At 39.7% G+C, this 21,843-nt stretch overlaps 1 protein-coding gene across 2 annotated transcripts in view; it reads left to right on the top strand.

Moving 5' to 3' along the window:
- Positions 1 to 21,095, top strand: part of LOC127639019 (UHRF1-binding protein 1-like) — a 49,297-nt gene extending 28,202 nt beyond the window's left edge. The window contains exons 11-22 of one of the 2 annotated variants that reach the window (XM_052120829.1): positions 6,486 to 6,595; positions 7,011 to 7,152; positions 7,268 to 7,461; positions 7,933 to 9,326; positions 11,254 to 11,402; positions 12,633 to 12,784; positions 13,650 to 13,800; positions 13,886 to 13,924; positions 16,544 to 16,800; positions 16,877 to 16,985; positions 17,997 to 18,157; positions 18,781 to 21,095. In XM_052120829.1, coding sequence (XP_051976789.1) covers positions 6,486 to 6,595; positions 7,011 to 7,152; positions 7,268 to 7,461; positions 7,933 to 9,326; positions 11,254 to 11,402; positions 12,633 to 12,784; positions 13,650 to 13,800; positions 13,886 to 13,924; positions 16,544 to 16,800; positions 16,877 to 16,985; positions 17,997 to 18,157; positions 18,781 to 18,921 — 2,999 coding nt within the window. In that variant the 3' untranslated portion in view covers positions 18,922 to 21,095. The remainder of the gene's footprint in view (positions 1 to 6,485; positions 6,596 to 7,010; positions 7,153 to 7,267; positions 7,462 to 7,932; positions 9,327 to 11,253; positions 11,403 to 12,632; positions 12,785 to 13,649; positions 13,801 to 13,885; positions 13,925 to 16,543; positions 16,801 to 16,876; positions 16,986 to 17,996; positions 18,158 to 18,780) is intronic. The other variant, XM_052120830.1, reaches the window with a different exon arrangement.
- Positions 21,096 to 21,843: the final 748 nt, after the last annotated feature.

Below are 21,843 nucleotides of genomic sequence, written 5' to 3'. Positions count from 1 at the left end.
CATCGCCAGCCGGGTCATCCTCAATCCCATGGGAAGGAGCGACACGGGGGGCGGCTGGTGTGGCATTTCTTTTTAGGAAGGAAAGCTGCGACCGCAACGTTGCCATTTGTAAGGTGAACACGAACCATCCACAAACGCTGCCTCGGTGTGATCACGGCCCAGACACACGAGGCAGCGCCTGTGACCGTCAGGAGTGGAGAGAAATCGACCGCATCCAGGAACTACACATGGGCGGAAGGGAAATGCCGCTGTGTATTGCTCTTTTAGAGAATCAAACTCTTTTACAATATTCCCTTTTAGACAGCGCTGTCGAAGCGCCCAAGGGCAAAGCTGCACTGCTGTGCAGAGAAGGAGAAAGCCGCTGATATGCGGCGTAGATTCAACAGCATACGCTCTTAGAGGTGAGGTGAACAGTTTTGTGAATCGCAGCTCGCTGCTCACACAACCGGTCGGCTCCGAAGTAAATTTCTGAATGAACAGATGCATTTCCCTCCCTTTATACCCATACGTCCATATGCAAATTCTGTCTGCCTTTTCTCAAGTTCAGAAATGCGCGAGGCTCTCGAGAGACCCCTAATGTTGCTTCTTCAACACAACGTTGAATTGAGCGACAGATGGGGAACTTAAAGTCATGGAAAATTCAATTCAGGTTTATTTTCATAGCACTGTTCCCTATACATATTATTCCAAAGCAGCTTTACTGAAAATATAATAGCATCAGGGTAAGAAGTTAATGAGAGTTCGGGAAAAAATGCCACAAAAATGGACTAAAATGACCCCAAAATTCAAATGTTGAGGCAAAAAAGGCCCCTGTAAAGAACTTTATTTTGGCTTTATCATCTGAAAAATATTATCACACAAAATATGACTTGATTATGATTTTAAAGAAACAAGTATTGCTCAATACTTGTATTCAAAATGTTATTAATTGGTTAAAAGTATTTTGCATGAGACAGTGTTTTTATGTAGTTAGAAAAAAGAAAAAAATATGCCCTCATAAAGGTAAAAAAAACACCCCTGAAAATAAATTCCATGTGGTAAATATTGCCCTTTAATAAAAAAAAGTGCATTTCTGACACTGCTAAGCATTACAAAAAAAATCTAGTTTTCTAGCTTTAATATACTAATATACAAAATATTTGGCTGGAATTAGCTTTTTGTGATCACAGTTACATGGAAAAGTTATCCAACTTTTTCCTATGTTCCTTGATGCTTGGGGCGAAATGTGGGATGGTCAAGTAAACACAGCTGATGTTGCGGCATTTGTCTATTCATATATTCTCGGCGCTCCCCGAGTGGTTATCCATGTCTTATGGGCATTGGACATAGCATGTGAGTGAACGCTGGCGTGACTGTCGCCGCTACTCACCGGCAGAACTTTGGCATACATTTTGACAATACCAGCGAATTTTCAGACAGATAGTGCTTCAATCTGATCAAATTGAATCATTATATCGCCTGTACAACAGTGGTTGCTACTTATGACCAGTAACTGTTGGATTAACACTCTTCTGTGATCCCGACTGCGTCCTAACATCTTCACCGCTGCTGCTTACCTGAGGATCTGCTTACCTGAGGATGACGTGGATTCGCCGGTCGGTTTTCTGGCTCGTGCTTGGCTGGCTTCTGGTGTCTCTTGCCCACCTGCAAGTTGACGCTCTGTTCCAGTACTCTGTTGCTGAGCTTTTGAAGCTCCGACGCCATGTTGATGTCCTCCAGCCCCCATCTGGTTGCTCCATTCCATCGGACATCTTTTTCCAGCCGAACCGGAGATATATTCATCGTGGACCGCGCGGTAAGCGCTTTTACAAGAATTCTTATTCTTTCATTCCAACTTGGTTTTCCACACGCCGTCGTTCTCGCAACTCCAGCCGAGGTGCTAATCACAGTAGTCTGGCTAGTCTCCCTAAAGTGGCTAACTCTGCCTATAAAAGTAGCTCTGCCACCGTGAACTTTGGTCTCTTGAACACTCGCTCTCTCAACAACAAGGGTCCACTAATCAGAGATGTCATTATGGACTATAATCTTGACTTTTTATGTTTGACTGAGACCTGGCAGCTGACTAATGATTTTATTCCCCTTAACGCGTCTGCCCCGCCGGGGTTTGTTTACAATTGCCAGCCCCGTGCTTCTGGACGTGGCGGAGGTCTCGCATTGTTTCATCGCGAGACCTGGAAAGTTTTGCCGATTCCTGTTTCTCCTCTATTTTCATCGTTTGAGTACTCTGCCTCACTGTTGCCCGGACCCTCGCCCACAGTTGTGGTCACTGTTTACCGTCCCCCAAAATATAACAAAGCTTTTCTAAATGACTTTTCTCAGCTTTTCACTCATCTTTCAACTCTATCTCATAACTTAATCATCCTGGGTGATTTTAATATTCATATGGATAATATCAGTTCTCCGCTCTCCAGAGAATTTTCATCTTGCCTGGAAAGCCTCGGTCTGCATTTATATATCGACTCTCCAACTCATTGTGGGGGGCATATACTGGATTTAGTCTGTTGTTCCGGTGTCATCCCCTCTGCCTGTAAAACTCACTCTGTTGCCTTTTCCGACCATATGCTTATTACTTTTAAGATCACCCTTCCGCTATCTAAACTGACTCTTCCTCGCACCATTTCTTTCAGGAATATCAAGGACATTAACACTGTCACCTTTGCATCTGATATCAATAATTTTCCAAGTGTACCTGCCTGCTGTTCACCTGATGAATTAGTTTCCCACTATAACAAACACCTTCACACTCTCTTGGACACTCATGCTCCTATGAGATTCAGATCAGTCTCCTTCAACCGTTCAGCACCCTGGTTCACTCCCGCCCTACGCCTTCTGAAATCCCAGGGCCGTCAGCTGGAGCGTCTTGCTAACAGAACTGGACTCACCATTCATAAAAATATGTACATGGAACATGTCAATTTGTATAAGGATTCTCTCTCTTCAGCTAAATCTGCTTATTACTCACACTTAATCCACTCTAATCATCATAATTCTAAAACTCTGTTCTCCCTCCTCACCTCCATTACAAAACCTCCTGATTCTCTTCCTTACCATATGCAATCTCAAGACTTTTGCAATAAACTTATGTCCTTTTTTGTTTCCAAAATTACAGACATCCATAAAGACCTGACCTCATCTGGAGCTGCTGCTTCTGGAGGCAACTTTAACACCCCTTATCCATTCCCAACTACTACTTTTTCAAGTTTCGACCTTCCCTCTGTTCAAGCCATTTCGGACATTATTCATAAATCTAAACCCTCCACATGTCAGCTCGACCCACTTCCCACCAGCCTGGTTAAATCCTGCTGCTCTTCACTTGCCCCTCTCATCACTGAGATTATTCACTCCTCCCTAAGCTCTGGTTCAGTCCCCCTTCACTCAAAATTGCCTCGGTCACACCCATTCTGAAAAAACCTGGTCTGGACCCCACTAATTTTAGCAATCTCCGTCCCATATCTAATTTACCCTTCATATCCAAAATCCTGGAAAAAACAGTTGCTTTTCAACTTCATACTCACCTCATGTCGAATAGCATCTACGAGCAGTTTCAATCTGGCTTCCGTCCCCTTCACAGCACTGAAACCGCACTCATCAAAATTTCAGATGACCTTCTTATGGCTTCTGATTCTGGGTTACTTTCAATTCTCATTCTTCTGGACCTCACAGCAGCTTTTGATACCATTTCTCATCCCACCCTTCTCAGTCGATTATCATCTATTGGTATCACCCACACTCCCATAGCCTGGTTTACTTCATACATCTCTGATCGCACACAGTTCATACAACTAAAACCCAGAAATCCGTTACCTTCCCGTCTCCGCCGGAGTGCCCCAAGGCTCTGTATTGGGGCCTCTCCTTTTATCATATACATCCTCCCTCTTGGTCACATCCTCCGTAAACATAACATTAAATTTCATTGCTACGCGGATCGACACCCAGCTCTACCTCTCTACTAAACCATCTTCTTTACTCCCGCCAACCTCTCTTACCCTCTGTCTCCAAGAAATTCACTCTTGGTTTTCATCCAACTTTCTCAAACTGAACAGTTCAAAAACCGAAGTCCTCCTGGTGGGCACACCTCATACCCTCTCTAAAGCTAATAAAGTTTCCATTACCATTGATAACTCAACTATCCTTCCCTCCCCTCAGGTTAAGAGTCTGGGTGTCGTCCTTGACAGCACTTTATCCTTCCACTCTCACATTAACAGCATCACCCGGTCAGCCTATTTCCACCTGCGTAACATTTCCCGCCTCCGTCCCTCTCTTACTCCAAAAACCACCGCCATCCTGGTTCACAGTCTTATCACATCTCGGTTAGATTACTGCAACTCACTCCTGTTTGGCCTCCCTAATAAGTCGCTCCAGAAGCTGCAGCTCCTACAGAACTCTGCTGCACGCCTGATTACTCAGACCCCTATTTTTCATCATATCACTCCCGTCTTGCAACAACTTCACTGGCTTCCTGTCAAACAGAGGATCATCTTTAAAATACTTCTCATTACTTACAAAGCAGTTCATAACATGGCTCCTCTATATATCTCAGATCTTCTCCATTTAAACATCCCTACTCGTTCACTCCGGTCATCTCACACCTGCCATCTTTCTGTTCCCCTGCTCGTCTTGTCACAATGGGGAACAGGGCGTTAGTCGCTCTGCTCCCCATCTTTGGAATTCCCTCCCTCCAGATCTTCGTACCATCAACTCATTTAATCTTTTCAAATCCAAACTCAAAACTCACTTGTTTAGACAATCATATTCCGCCTGACCCATATCACCTCAATGTTGTTTTGCCAATTTTATTGTTTACTGTTTTAATGGTTTTTATCTGTTTTGTACAGTGTCCTTGGGTGTCCTGATAAGGCGCTTTAAATAAAATGTATTATTATTATTATTATTATTATTCATTCTTTTGTTGTGGTGTTGGGATTTTGAGGAGAGCGTCTATAATGACATTAATCACTATAGGCTCGTTTGAGATGAGCAACGTCTGCGCAGAACCGATCACCGGTGTTTAGCGCCAAGAGCATGCCGGTTAGAAATCTTGCTATGATGTCATGGTGACATATGCCAAAAAAAGTCTCTTGAGAGCGAGGCGGCGTAGTGGGATTTTTCCAGCTGCACAAGACTGTGGATAGTGTCTGGCAATATAACTTATATTATTATGGTGACTATGTATAAATACCTCTTGTTTGCATGGCATTGTTCTCTTCTATAAAGTTTTATTTTTTTATCTCTAATATCATGTTTTATGTGTATAAATTATGCAGTATGTGAATATTCCCAACACTCTGACAGTGCGATCTCTGTATGGTATGTGTGATTTTATCATATTTCTGAAATATCTAAAATGCATTTCTTTATAAACTAAAAATGGTTGGAAAGAAACATCTTATTGGCGAAACTATATAACAGGTACATTGAGTGTCTTTTTTTTAATCATTTTTAATTATATCTACTTTATCAGCAACAGCGCATGAGCGTGAATCTCACAATATCTGCCTTTTAATCTCGAAGGAGTCTGATCCACTAAGAGAAGTGAGAATTTTCGAATTGACAGCTCTTATTTCACTCCTCCCCTGACTGCAGCCATCTACTCTCATCTTCTTTCAATGCGAGGCATTTTTCATCTCAAATGAACCTTTTGTCAGTGTGTTACTAAATGGTAATAATCTACAAAAAAGTCAAAGGCAAAGAAAGCACGAACCAAACTGGCACAGTGTTTTTCACAAAACATTTTGCATCCAGTTTACAACTATATGTAGCCCTGCCCATTTGCGATCGGATCATCCGAAACACGTCTTATTATCAGCTGTAAACCGGGTTTAAAATGACTGCAGTCGGAGCTAGGCAATGCTACAGAACGATTTCCAGTGGAAGTCCCACCCACATTCGTTTTCCCAGTAAGACCCCTAGGAAAAAGGTGGATAGAAAAATTATGTCAAAAGGTGTGGGAAGCCAGACAGCCAGTGAACAGACTAGGTGCGGTCTGTGGGTGTGCCATCTGAGGCTGAGACTATGGTTACCATGTCTAAACAGCTTTCTCTGTGGCCCCTGAGAGCGTAGCAGGCTGTTTTTATAAGGGCCTTTGGCTAAAGTGTCACAGATTTTGTCTCCGTTTAGCAGCATTCCTTATTTTTTTATGAGCATCATGTTAATAGCATCATAGCTTTTTATTTTAACTTAAGTTATTAAGAGTGTGTTTTGCAGTGGTCACTAAGTGTGTCCTGGCACCTGTCCTAGTTTGAGAGGTTTTGCGTAACAGGTTCCGTGTCCCCAGTCAATCAGTCGATTGTCTTAGAGGCACGTGGTGGAGGGTGAATGCTTAGGGAGCAGGACGCTCTCCCCCACGGCCAAGTGATGCTGGTGTCTGGAGACCGGTACCTCTCTGGTGTGCATTTGAGGTGCCACTCACACGTGGCTGAGGTTTTTGGTAGCGTGTCTATCTTGTTAGTGATGTCTGAGTGTGTATGTGAATGTGTGTTTCACAGGTAAGATCTCCACAAGCTCCAGTAGTGCTTTCTCTCCCCCACCTACGCCCAGAACCCAGCTTATTTCCAGCTCTATTGTGCTGCGGATTGCAGATTTCATCATCTATCAGGTTGGTGTGGAAACACACACTTGCATAAAAATAAGTACACATAAATACAAATGGTTAAAAGCATATTGGAATCCTTAAAAAGACTCATATTTTAGTACTTAAAACAATGCAGTGTGCATTGTTTTATTCTAAAGATATTGACGACACAGACACATTGACATAAATAAAGGTTTAGTTCTCACCCCATGTTTTTCCAAACCTGTATGACATACTTTTTTATAAAACACAGAGATATATTGCACAATGTCCAAAGGGCTTTTTTGAATTTGCACAAAAATGAATGCAAGAGACTTTGGCTATGGACTTCCAAAAGGGATGAAAAATGCCCTACAATGACGTTTGACGTCATTTATTAAAACTTAAACAAAATGGTGGACCAAACCTTTAATGATTGAGTGAATTGTTATGTTTAAAGGTGTCTACAGCAGACCAGTCACGCTCCAGTCCTCAAAGTATGATCTCCTGCAATAAGAAATCCCTCTATCTCCCCCAAGAGATGCCTGCTATCCATGCAGAGTTCACGGAGTACTACTTCCCTGATGACAAAGACTATCCCAGTAAGACAGAAGTGCTCACATCCATGCTCTTCCATACAGATGACAATTTCAGAATATTAACTTAAGTTGTTCTGAAGGATTCATTTATTTCTCTAAAAAAATTCCTTTCCTGCAGTCCCTTGTCCTAACCTGTACGTGCAGTTGAACGCTCTGCAGCTGGTTCTTGACTCTCGCAGTCTGGTTTGGCTCAATCTGTTTGCACTGGACCTTCGTCAGAGTCTTGAACAGTTTATGGAGCTGTACAAACTCAATGACTCCCAGAAACCCGATGAGCATGTGGATATCAGAGTGGATGGACTCATGCTGAAGGTATATCTCGCACTTAATTTAACACAAATTCTTTGATACATGCTTGATGCAATGGTTTTGAGTTGCTGCCTGAATAGGCCACTTCATTTATTTACTCATGTTATTATATCACTTTATATTGGTTTTGAAACATTCTCGTATTAGAATCAATGCATGTTAGCTGAGCCACATGCTAAGACAATGTTAGAGTCAGCAGTGAGGGCTTTTGTGGTTCATGTGAGGAGTACTTGTTGCATTCAATGCATCAGTTGAGGTTAACTGGATGCTGCCCATATAGAGTGACCCAAATCAGTTATATTCCATATATATATAACTGATATTATATATCAGTCTCCATTTTATCTAGAGACCTACCAGTATAGGCAACAAGACTCACTAGGTTTTGAGACAGAATTTGGTTTCGAAGTTAATATATGTCATTTTCAATGTCTTTGCAGTTTAATGCTAAACTCTGTGTTTGCGTGTTTGTAGCTGGTGGTCCCTGCAGACCAGGAGAAGACTGACCAGCCTTGCTCTGTGTCAGTGCAGACCTCCGAGATGGTGGCCACGAACACACGTCACTCTTTCGGTTGCTCTCGTTCCAGTCTTGAGGCTCTCCTGCAGGCCTTCCAGGAGCAACCCTTCTTCACCTCCCTCTCTTCCTCCTTTCCTCATGCCCAAAACTCATTCTCTGTGCTGCATTCCGTCTTCCTGCGCCACGCTCACGAGCAGGACACATGCCTTCATGATGTGTACAGGGGCCTCACCCCACCCTCTCTCTCCACCAATGCCCTCAAAAGAGCGGCAGCCACCGACCTGTGGGCCATACACTTTTCCCAGTTCTGGGTGGACTATGAAGGTTCACGCAGTGGTCGAGGTCGCCCAACTCCCTGCGTGGACTCCTTCCCTCTCACCCTTTGGGTGTGCCACCCTGCCCGATACACTCAGCATCAAGAGAGACTAAAAGCGGGGTTAGGGTCAGGGCTGTTGCCACGGAGCGAATCAGCAGAGATAGCAAATCGTCTTCAGAGGAAGAAGCTTCTTAAGGAGTACTACAGCAGAGATGCATCACCCAGCAACACCCCAAGCAATGGCCTCCATAAACCACTCTCTCTTGAAGGCTTACGCAGCCATTCTCTTTCCCTTTCTGCCCCCGCCTCCTCTTCAGCAAATGAAGTAGACTTACAGGTACTGATTCACATCCAGAAGCACCTGAGCGTTCAAGTTAGCCATGGGCAGTATGTGTTCTTGCTCAAACTGCAACATGCTGTAAAAACTCTGCAGTGCACTTTGCAACAAGATCTGGAGCAGTATGGTTCCAAGCTCCAGGGCCCCACCCAGCCTTTCAGCGCCTGCATTGGCTTGCTCATGAAAAGTGCAGAAGTTGCCCTTTTTCTAAAACCAATTCCCCAGCCGGACTCTAGTCCAAGCCCCATAAATTCTGACCTGTCTCCCTCAGAGAGCAGAGCCACTCTTGAGGCAGGTAGTGAGGGGGGCGAAGGGCCAAAGAGACCCTCAGCTGCAGGTGAGGGAGCTCTGTCAACAGGCTCTGTGGATCAGCTCTGTTGTGTAGATTCAGAGTCAAGTAAACATGGTATGAACACATCTCCCCTACTTCCTTCCTTGTCTACCTCTTCTGCCCTGAGAAAGGGATCTACAGATGAGAGGAGTGGTGTGGTTGCCGTATTGAGTGTAACGTCTGAAGAAAAGAGGGGTGTGAGAGAAGGATCTCCTGATGGGGATGGAAGCAGAACTGAAGCCAAAGAGCAACACTGTGAACCCTCACAACACTCACAAGGTGTGGTAGTGGATCCCCTCTCCGACACTTCCTCCACAGATTGGAACGATAAGAGTCAGGGAGGAAGACTGCCTCAGTCCATGTCCAGGTACTGAAGCATTTGTACATTAAGACACAACTGCCCATTCTCTACTGCTTGGTGTTAGGAAAATGTTGCCAGAAGTCGCAATCAGCCTTCGCAATATTTTTCCGTGCCCACACTTTGGTGACATACTGTCTCAAGGGCCTTTTTCCAAATGGTGAAATAGCCTTCGCTCACACCCATCCATGAAGTCCACAAGAACGCGGGGTGTGCCATTTGTAATTTTATGATTCATTAGAGTTTTGAAGTGTCTTGAAATGCCGAATGGGACAATCTATTGTCTTGTGGACAACACAGAAGGTTATGTCTAGGTATTAATTTCCCTCATTATGCAAAATAAGAACTTACATTTTGCAGTAAGATTAGTGCTTTGTGAATGTGAGCACGTGTTTGTGTGCATGCATTTTGGAGTAAAAGCCAAAATGCAAATGCCTCTGTTTCCTCTTTTCTGAATGTGACTTCTGGCTGTGTTTGTCTCGCTCTCTTCTGAAGGAAAGGCAGTGATCATTTTATGCTAGCTTGGCCTTAGTAGTGTTGTGTGTAGAACTGTGCACAACTGAATGTTGTGTATTGATTGTGTAATTAAACACCAGTGCATAATGTACTGCAGCCGAACATCTACAAGTATATCAATTATTGAGGGGAGATAATACTTTAGGCCTGTTTTGCACATAGCAAGAACAGCCAGACTCTTCTCTCTAACGGTTTGTCCATTTATTGTGTATATCAAGGCCTTAACCATGTTTTGAACATTGGGGGGGACCAAACCATATTGGGGGTGGGGGGTTGCGGGTGTTGAGGTCACAAATATATTTTCCTCTTTGGTCCTTTAAAACAGGAAAGGCCCTGAATGCAGTCATTTTCTGAATAAAGGCTTTAAATGCGATAGGCCCAAAAATTTTTATATTTTTTGGTTTTAAAAGATACCTTTTTTCCACACAGACGTTCACACAGTGCAAGACTGTGTCTACATTGCTAGCAATATACCTGCTTTAGTCATCTTTTCTTTCTTTTTTGTGCTGTATCAAAGAAAAGATGTGTGGCCCCAGAAAGCTTGGAATATAATGCACGAGTCATAAAGTCTACTGTTATACTGAACCTTTAATAGTGCTTTATAGTATTTGTCCATTTGTAGCTTGACCCTATAAACTGTTATGGAATAGAGCTGCTTAAAATATCAATTTTTATGTTCCAAGAAAAAAAAGTTTTTTCAACATAAGGGTGAGTAAATGAGTGAGTAAAAGTACATTTTAAATTTTTAGGTGAACTACTCCTTTAACTGGTGGCTCATCCTTAAAATAAAATGGTCTCTTTTAAAAGAAGACTCTTAGGAGATGCTGTTCAAAATTCAGAATTAAAAACACAGAAATTATTTAGAAAATATTAAATTGATTTTAAATTATTACCTAATAATATTTGCATTAAGAATATACTGTCCTTGCCACAACCTAAAAACTCAATGGTGAAATATTGCATGTTTATTTAGATACTGACATCTTACATGACACTAACACACTCAACCTGAACTGCTGACACTGATGGGTGTGTGGTACGTGGCACTGGAATAATCCACAAGGTTCATGCTCGGCTTCATAAATTTGAGTCCCACCTTTATTGATTTGATTGGCTATCTCAAATTACATTGATGAATGGTGTTAGACTACTCTCCAAGCTAAAATCTTTACCTTTTTAACCCACTATGTTATTCCTTCAACAACTTTATGACAATTAAACACCAGTGCATAATGTACTGCAGCCGAACATCTACAAGTATATCAATTATTGAGGGGAGATAATCTGGCCATATCTGATTATTGGAGGGTACTTGTCCCCCTCAATGTATATTGTGGTTTCGGCCCTGGTGTATATCAGTACTGATATGCTCAATCACTCTCACTCTCTGTTTTCTGCTGTTTGTGTGTGCACTCTGCAGTGGTCGGTTGATGCATGGCAAGTCTCAGTCAAGTTTCGCAGTGTCCTATAAGACCATAAAGAAAAGCCCCTCACTACAGTCTATGGACGACTTCTCTATGGACAGTAACTCACTGGAAGACTGTGACACCTACAGCCTGCTGGAAAGAGGTAAATGCCCCATTCACACAAAGAACACCATGTTGTAGTTTTAGTGGTTGTTATTGACCACAAGGGTGCAGTATTGCAACATCTATCAGCCTGTGCATTACATCTTTAGTTCCATTGACAGAGCTCTATCACTGTATTTCTTCACAGCTGGAAATTCATTAATATTCACTGAAATCTTAAAGGGATAGTTCACCCAAAAAAAAACAAATGCTCTTATGATTTACTCACCCTCCAGGCATCCCAGATATGTATGGCTTTCTTTCTTTTTCAGAGCACAATTGAAGATTTTTAGAAGAATATCTCAGCTCTGTAGCTCCATACAATAAAAGTGAATGGGTGCCAACATTTTAAAGCTCCAAAATCCATATAAAAAGAGGATAAAAGTAATCCATATGACTCCAGTGGTTAAATCCATGTGTTCAAACACTATATGATAGGTGTGGGTGAGAAAAAAAATCAATATTTAAGTAATTTTTTTTATCATAAATTCTCCTCTCTGTCCATTAGGTTGCAATATGCATGTGAATCCCCAAAAATAGAAGAAGGTGAAAGTGAAGGAAAAAGGTCTTAAATATTGATCTGTTTTTCACCCACACATATCATATTGCTTTAGAAGATATGGATTTAACCACCAGAGTGGTATTTTATTAATCCTTATGTGGATTTTGGAGCGTCAGAGTTTTGGCACCCATTCACTTGCATTGTATGGATCTACAGAGCAGAGATATTCTTCTTAAAATCTTAATTTGTGTTCAGCAGATGAAAGAAAGTCATACACATCTGGGATATCATGAGGGTGAGTAAATGATGAGAGAATTAAAATATTTGGGTGAATTAACCCTTTAAGGACAGTTTAAAAGTTCAGCAAACTTTTTTCAGCTGATTTTTTATTGGAGAACTTCGTCACTCTCCAGTCTAGTGACCAGTACATATCTTCACCTGCCTTAGTAAACTGGACCCAAAAGTGATGTTGTTTTTATTTTATTTATATATATAAAAAATAATACATATTTTATATATATATATATATATATATATATATATATATATATATATATATATATATATATATATATATATTATTATTATTATTATTATTATTATTATTTTACTAAATTAGTTAAAGAATCCATACTTTTGAATCTTATGTGGGTTTTTGTTTGTAGTTTTTATTATATGGTGTTGTCAAATGTTATATTCAAAGCAATAACATATGTCTTTTTGTTGTAGATGATGTGTCTATCTCTGGTTTTAAGGCTGTCAGTGAACAGAATTTCACTGAAGGGGCAGCTGTGTCTCTGGCTCAGGAAGCTGATGAGGCCCAGTCACCTGATGCGATCAGCGCTGCTTCCCAGAGCATCGATGAGCCCATGAAAGACCTTGTAATAAACTGTCTCCTCTCTTTTACTCTCCTTTTATTTCCCTCTTTACCCTCTGGCCCTAGAATGAAGGGCTCAGTGATCCTAACCCTGAGGTTTAATCTGACTGTCCATGCAGTTCATGCCTTGTTCATATAGTTCATGTCTTTTAGTGTTTTTCAGTTCAGCTCTAAAATAATAGAATAAGATGGAAGGGAGAGTGGGGTAAGATGTGTCTGTGGATAAGCTGTGTCACCCTCTTTATTTAGCAAACTTTGCACCATTTGTTATGTGACCATATGTTTAGAAAGGCCCAATCCTGTTTAGCTGCCTGTGATTGAAACAAGTTTTATAAAAAACTTTTATACATTTTTTTGTGTGTGCCAAAGCAAATATAATCATGTTTAACAAGTCAGTGAATTTCCAATGTATAAAAACATATAAAACCAAAACCTCCAAATGCAGGAAATACTATTACAAATGTTTTTACTGTGTAATAATTTTTCTCACTACATTGAAAATATTCTGAATATTAAACCTTCCCCTTCCTGGTTTTTGAAAAAGCAAACAATGCGCAGGAAAATAAGACTTTTGAATGGGATTGTGTGTTAGTAAATGTTTCATCTATTCTCATATTTTTATTTCAAATTATTCACATATTTGGAACTGGACACTGGATTGTCTACTTCTGTTACGTGACCTATGTGACACATTCATTGGCTGATGCCTATAATCTCAAAATTGCAGATATATCTGTCTATTACTAGTCCTTGTGTAAAAAAACAAACAAACTAGCAGTTAAATATGTAATTGAAGTTACATGTCACTGAATGATGATTAGTATAATGTGTATTCATATAGATAATGCATGTGTATTGTGTGTATGCAGGTGTCAGTTCTGGTTATGAAGGTTCACTCCATCTGTTGCTCTCTGGATTTGAAAGGTGATGACACAGCAGTAGCTCTGGAGGTGGGAAGCATCCGACCCAATCAGCTTGGCAATGTCAGTTTGAGGCAGTATCTTAGCAACCGCAGCCTGGGTAAGACTTGATTGACGCTTGTATGTGTTTCTGTGAGTGCGTTTCAGTTAAACCTGATAATTACTCACTGTGTGCATTTCTTCAGCTTTAGTGTCCTCAGCATCAGTCACTCAGTGTGGTGAAGGTACTCCACGTGTGGCATAATATGTTTGTGTGCATGTTTGTGAGTTCAGATGCTCTCTGTGAGTTGTGTGTTTGTTGTTTGATCACTTTTTTTAGTGTTTGGTTTGAACACATACTTTTAATAATGAGTATAACATAATGAATGGGTTTTCTGAAGCTGTGCTTGGTTTGTGAGTGTTGTCGTGGTGTGTATTCACTGCAATGGAGCAATTTTCTCCCCCACTGATCCTAGTTCTCTCTCCCAAGCCCGTACTTTTTCTGCTCTCGTATTGCATTGTCATTTCTCAGCTGTCACAGCCCACTGGGTTCTCAGTACCAGAACTGCTGCTTCAGAATACTTTGAACACACACACACACACACACACACACACACACACACACACACACACTCACTCACTCACTCACTCACTCACTCACTCACACTCTCGTGTCTCTGGCCTGTATCAGAGGATTAATTTCTAGGCTTTTCTGTGCTCACTTTCTCTTCACTGATACTGTTATCATGATTTCAGGATTTTCTTTCGTTTGTCTGCATCTTTCTTTCACCTGCTCCCTTTTAATCGATTTTCAGTTCCATATTTTCTTTTCCATTCTTTCTCTTTTAACAGTATTTATGCTGTTCTTCTGTTAACTCTGCTCATCAGTGAGAATGCCATGTGTGTTTGTTTTATTTAGAACTGTTTAAGGAATGACGAAATTCTGCAAAGAATGATTTGAAACAAGAACAAAAGTGATTTCAGTCACTTTATTCCACCTGTAATAACAGTCTTAGCCTTTCTAACTCTGCCATTTCCACAGATGATGTTGACAGTTTTTACTCTCCATTTGTCAAAAAGTAAACAATCTCACACTTGGAGAGCTTTAAAATAAATATGATTTCATGGTTCAAAGACTGTCTTTAATAATCCCCCTTATTAAACAACATTCAACACATAATGAGTGATCTATTATTGTTAAGTTAAGAAAATAGAAAAAACAAGTAAAAAACTAATTCTCACAAAATTGAATTTCTATTAAAAAATATACTTTTTAAATGTTCGAAAGTATGCTATTCTATTTGTTCAAAATTGTTCTAATTGTAACTAATTATTCAAAGTTCTGAATTCAAAAATTTTAATTCAAAAATACAAATGAAATTGACATTTTCTGAAAAATATTCTAAACTTAAGTTAAGGTTCTCTTGGCATTTACAAAAGTTTTCTTTGGACGTGGTACCATGGTAAAAGCATATTTTGTGCATGTTCTGTATGATAATACAAATGTATTCTTTGAAAGTACCTTCAAAGTAACTTGTAATACCATCACAGTATATGAATATGGTAATCATTCAGTTCATGGTATATACCAAAGTAATGTGGTAGTACCATGTGATTATACTGTCATCATACCATTGTACCAAACATTTTTGTATTTAAAAACTCATTCTCAATCCCTTTTTTATTTTCATTTTCCCCATTTCTTGATCCTCTCTCTCTCTCTCTCTCTCTCTCTCTCTCATTTTGCTGAATGAACATTTACGGTACACTGGGCTGAGCAAGGGTGTTTTGTTAGCGCAAACTATGGTTCAGAGCTCTTGCTCCTCTGGAGGAAGTACATATTCTTCAGACAGAGCAACAGAGAAATATAAAAGATACCGTGGACTCCTGCTCAAGACCCTCTGGGACCGGTGAACTGCACAGCTCAGATATAATTTGATGTCTCCTTTCTGCCCTCTGCTGTAGGAAATTTCAATGAATTTCAATGAGATTTCTATTCATTACCACAGGCATTGTTGCGCTGACATTTTGGATTCAATGCATAATTTAAATGCTGCATTTCAATGTTTTGGATTTGTCTATTTTTAGACTGGTGGCTGTCTCCCGTGTCCTTACCTCGCTGTCTGCTTTCAGAGTCTCTGTGCAGCGAGCCTGCTACTTCCATTCATTAGTGATCCATTGGTCTCCTGCATGATAGTGTGCACATTCCAGCATTGTTTGTAGTATACAAGTCTAATTGCATTGAATGAGTTACTCATGACAGTTGTGGATTAGGTGCTGTGCTTCATGCAGATCTTCAATAATGTGTGCATTTTGTATACTAGCATCTGTGCTGAAATGTTACATTGTTAGAACAGAACATTTCTAAAACAAATAGAGCAATGCTTTCTGAATAAAAGAATGAGTCTGTTAGAGTGATCTTATAATTTTTTTTAGGTGTCCGATAACCGATACGCAGAACCATTTTTAATTATCAATTTATTTCTGATTTTTTTTACACATTAAGGAACCATTAGGCTACAATAAAAATATTAAATGCATGATAAATATATTTTTTTATAATTGTAAATTACAGCAAATGTATTTTCATCTTTTGTTTTGGACTGTTAAGGTGAAAACGATACGTATTTCTTACTTGAGAATGAGTGGTTGTAACATAAATAGTTGAGTACAAATAATACATTAAAAACGTACGCTGCTTTATCTACGAACACTATTGCACACAGTGATGTCTCCTTACTAATGACCTTCCAAAGGGTGCCATTTATCAGTAGAATCAAAATAAAAGAAACAAGAAACAATTGTCCATCTATCTCGAATGAAAGGCATATTATTCAATTTCCGATTTTGTCTGTCTCTCACAGGTTCTGGGTCTGGCTCGGACCCCAGTATGGTACTGTTAAATCCAGAGGTGCAGGTGAGACTGGAAAGCGGTCCAGGGGCTGCAGTTCACTCTCCGCTCGCTAAACAAAACGGCTTTCTGCAGTGCCGCCTACAGGCCTTCAATGCTGACTTCCTTATGACATCACTACAAAACCTTGCCGTCTTCCTGGAGGATGACTCCGCCTCCCAGATTCTGCCTATGGAGATCACAATCAAAGATACACATGTGAACTTGAAGGTACCCGCTCACACATACTTGCATATTTACTTTGCACAGATAGTGTGTATGATACAGTGTGTGTGCATTAAATTAGGATAATGATCCCCGAGATAATGCATCAGTGCCGGAGGCCACGCCCATCACCCTGCATATTTACAATCTGCTCATCCATCGTCAAGACGATGGCTCGTTCAGCATTGGAGGTTATTTACATCCTTTACTTACTGTTATTCACTTAACTTTAAAGTTGGCATGAAACGGAATTTGCGACCGACTTTACTTCTGTATTGTGACGTATTCCTGAGTGAAACGGCTTATCAAACAAGAAAACAATTTAGGGCGGGGATTTGAATTTATCCATTGTTGTTGATTGGATTGTGAAAATATGGGCGTTGCATTGTGGAACTGAGGCAGATCTGAATGCGAGTTTGCAGTGGACACACTACTACCACTGTGGTGCTCGAGTCAGAGCCGGTTATTTTAATGTTTTGAATCCAATACACTAAATATAAAGGACAAAAACACTTACTCATGCTGTGCATCCCAAGATAACTGCATTCAGAAATATGCATTAACTCCAGAGGCATCCGAAGCATTGTATTCATTAGTGATCACCTAAGCAATTCATGCTGGAAATGTCTCGAACACAACCGTGAATTCGCCGTTATTCCTCATTCGAAATTTAAATTCAAGCCAGCTGACCAATAACCAAGAACGTTTGGGTTAAGGAACAATAGTTTTGAAGGAAAACAGATGAAAATACACCTTGCCATTTTCACCAACATGCAAACGACACTTAGTTTAACTCTACGCAAGGTTGTGGTATTTATAAGAAAGGGGCGGGGTTAGCAGACTAAATGATTGGGGATGCATATGTCACCTGATAGACGTCTGTAGTTTCACCGGAATATCGAGCTAGTACATTTTGATTAAAGTTTACGAGATAAAATGAATTATAAAACCAAATAAAACATATGCATGGTTGAATCGCTCACAATAAGATCAATAACATGCATTTAGAAAATAGATAAGGTGAATTTTCATTTCATGCCGACTTTAATCTTTCTTTTGCATCCTTTCCCACATGCATGCATTTTTTTCTCTTTTCTTGATGCTTTCAAAGTTTGGCTCTTATTTGAATGATTTTTAAATGGGAATAAGTCTAAGGAATGCTTGTTCTAAATGCATCCTTCCCCCTTTCTCACACTGGACAGCTGAACGCACGGTGGACTCAAAGCTTCAGAAAGCGGGGCCTGTGAATGACAGCAGGCTCAGTTCTGTCCCTGAAGTTCCTGGGGGTGTGGCTAGTGAGCCGAAAGCCACTCAGACTGCACCTCTGTCACCCACAAGCCCCACCCCCTCTAGTCAAGAACAGGTACACAAGACATATCATATGTTATGTATATTTTTGCATGATTCAAAAGTTCATCATCAGCGTACATCCACATAGAGCTGGATTTGTAGCGTGCTAGTATGTCTCACACATTTTGAAAGGCTGAACACTCGACCGTGCGCATGATAGAATGGAACATGGAAAAAGGAAGTATACCCGAGCCTTAAGATGCCAGCTTTATGTGAACATTTCTGCTTTAGGGTTCCCACAGTTTTGGAAAACCTGGAACTATCACAGAATGTTCTGGAAAAATCAGGACATGAAGTTATAGAAATGGAGTGTCTTTTATAATTATTAAAAAAATGTTAACCAGTTCCCTGAAACAACTGAAAAAGTAAAGTAGATGTTATGGAAATGCATTGGTCAAAACGTGTGGGAGCCCTGCAGATTGCAATCTATATAGCCATGTACAGTACAGTATGGCATTCCCTAAAGGTGCTTCTTTGTATTGAGATGAAAGAATGCCTTTTTGCTCATGGTCTATTTAATAATCTCAATTACAGAATTATAATTATCATTCAAGCAAACACAATAAAAGCATCCAGACTGAAAAAAATAAACAAACAATTTGCTTGCCAAGCTAATGATCTTTTCTATTCACGCAGCTGCTAATGGAAGAGAATGAATGCTTGAAACTGGAGCTCTCCAAAGCCAAAATGGCGCTAGCTGAAGCCCAGATGGAGAAAGATGCTCTCCAGCATCAAATGAAGACACTTAAACTCACCAGCCAGGGCAACGACAGCTAGTGGCAGCGTGTGTGTGTGTGTGTGTGTGTGTGTGTGTGTGTGTGTGTGTGCACACAGAGCTGACACTTTCCACATGGGGGCAGCAGAGTGCTTGAGGGGCCCAACACCACTTGAAAGCCCAACACTGCAGCCCTGGATGTTGCTTGGGATAGGATGGGGTGCGCTCTCACCAGACTCTGGATGCAACTTTGCAATCAGTGGCATCAGCTTAAAAGAACCGTGTTCTTTACGATTGTGTACAAACAATACCTAAGTTTCAGGGAAAAAAATCCAGTGAAAATGATCTTTGAATAGCCAGTGGAATTGTATAGATTTCCACTAATTAGATGCTTGTAAGCTCACTTGTAGTTTACCATATATAATTTTTTTCTCTCTTGTTTTTACTATTTATTTCACTTTGACAGTTTGTAGGCATGGGCCACTCATTCAGCCCCCTAAGATATCAACTCTCTCTCTCTCTCTCTCTCTCTCTCCAATCGTAAGCAGGGTAGGAGCACATTCCACCCTTGACCTCTAACCCCAAGGCAGTCTTACTTAGAGTCAGGGTGTCTGACACTGAATGTCATATCTTTGGAGGAATGTTTTAAAAACATTGATTTGCACTGTTTTGAACTCATTTAACAAGAACTTAAAAGAACTTATTTAGCTCTTAATAAATTTGTCCGTATGTATAATAATTGTAATACACAAGAAGTTTGTGTGATCGAATTTGGTGTGAGAGGGTACATTTTTGCATCTCTTTCTTACATTAGTGTCTCAAAAATGGGAATGTCTTTAATTATTTATGTTCATGAAGACACACTACAAGACGGTGCCGTTAGTTGATTTTGTCATACTGTATAGAAAATATGTGTTGAGGATTGTATTTTGAGTTCAGTATTTTGAGACTAAACATGCCGCACCTTTGTCTTTATTTCTAGGTGAATGTTTGCACTGCATCAATCAAATGAGGAGATCAGTTATTAATGTTGCAGGTGATTTTGTTGTTGCAATCTCACTCAGTTTAAATATGCAATGTAAAACTGTTGCTTGTCACATTGTTGATCTGATTACCAGCATTTCTGCACAAAATCTAAACCACAGAGATGGATGTTGGGAAAAATCATGCTCTGGTCTACAGAAGAGATGCATGGTTTGAAATCACTCATTTAATTTTTATTATTAGCTTGTTAAAGTAATGCTTTAAGAGAAAAGGGCCCCCTTTTGTATTATGAAATGGTGCCACTGTGGCAAAAATATTCAAATGTTTCTTGGTTTTGATCATAACTTCTCTTGCTTTCTTCTCATATTTGTTTGTTTTTTGTTACTTTGTTTCTCTGTATAGCAGCCTCAACAAGTGCCTGTGACTGCACACCTCCAGAGCTTCTGCTTATTACTTTTTTCAGATTTTGTTCTCTTAATTAATATTTTAATGCTCTTCATATCTCAAGCTTCCATCTGGAGAATATGTCTTAGTTGTTTGGACATAAAAATGTAGAGCTGGATGACAAAAACCTGATTGTAGACAAAGTAAAGGGGAACCGGACTCCTTTTTTCTGTAGTAATAGGCCACACCCCCTACACCACCTTAGACACATATGTGATAGACATGCCCCCTTTAGAGTTGGAGGTCCACCTCTTTAGCACAAATGATGAACAATGAAGCTCAATCAAGCAATCTTATGAAATGATGATGATATCTTGTGTCTGTCAGAAGCTGCTAAAATACTAAGACATCTGAAATAAAAAGCTGAAATTAAATATGGAGATGAGAGTAATTAATGAGTGTCAACAGAGGCCCCCTTTTTTTTTTTGTTTGAGTCGTTGGAGTTACATCGAATGCACAAGAACCAGTGAGATTTGATGTTGGCGTTGTCAGCATTTAATTTGTGCTTTGTATTATTATTAACAAACCAAAAGTTATATACTTATAAATCAAAGCATTGATCAGCTCCCAATTCCAGAGTATTTGAATGCCTTCATAAGACTTTAAATAAGACGAACAAGTCCAATGGACTACATTTGTAACACATTTTAGTCCTTTTTAAACTTTCAAGTGAGTCACTATTAACTGCTATTTTACTGAAATCAGTGAATGGAACATCCTTTAAAACATCTCCTTATAATATCATATGGGGTTGGAACGACATGAGTGAGTAAATAATGACTGAATTTTCATGTTTGGGAGAACTATACCTACAAATCCATTCCACAGGCCCTGCCCCCCAAAATCAGTGATGAAAATGCAGGGTGAAAAAAGGAAATATGTGTGGATCTATTTATATATACACTCAATATATATATATATATATATATATATATATATATATATATATATTTTAGACCATTTTTAAGATTTATGCATTTTATCTCAAATTAAATTGTGTAATGTTGAACTAAATTAAATCAAAATGTAAAAAAATTATTTAATTAAAGAATACTATTCAATTTGATGGAGTTTTGTTATGAAATTTACTAAATGAAATCTTAATGTATTGCATGTGTGTTTAAACATGACATGCATAACCAGTACCCTGTAACTAGAATTCTAGTTTATTTCTGTGGATAAAGTTGCAGTGACATATCAATGATTACAGAATGGCAGCTCACAGATTTAAAAATAAATTTTTTTTAACTTGTTTTCCACATCAACTTTGACTTTTTGTGGTGGATAAATCACTTGTTAGATGTAGTTAAAAGGTCACTTTTCCCCTAGGCTTCCAAAAAAGCTCTCTCTCTCTCAAATTCAAATAGCTTTATTGTCATAACATGCATAAGTACATATTGCCAAAGCACTGCAAAACATTTTTAAATCTGAAACAAAAATATAATTAAATTTTTTTTGGATAGTTATTTCTAGGGCACAATCTTGGCAGAACTGATTCAGGATGCCCAGGTTGTTTTGGAGACCGTCTGTTGTTTTAAAGTTAGAATTAACAAGTC

The sequence above is a fragment of the Xyrauchen texanus genome, chromosome 47, assembly GCF_025860055.1.
Source record: "Xyrauchen texanus isolate HMW12.3.18 chromosome 47, RBS_HiC_50CHRs, whole genome shotgun sequence".
NCBI classification, from domain to species: domain Eukaryota; kingdom Metazoa; phylum Chordata; class Actinopteri; order Cypriniformes; family Catostomidae; genus Xyrauchen; species Xyrauchen texanus.
Note: the sequence above shows the minus strand (reverse complement) of the source record. Positions and strands in the feature narration are given on the sequence as shown.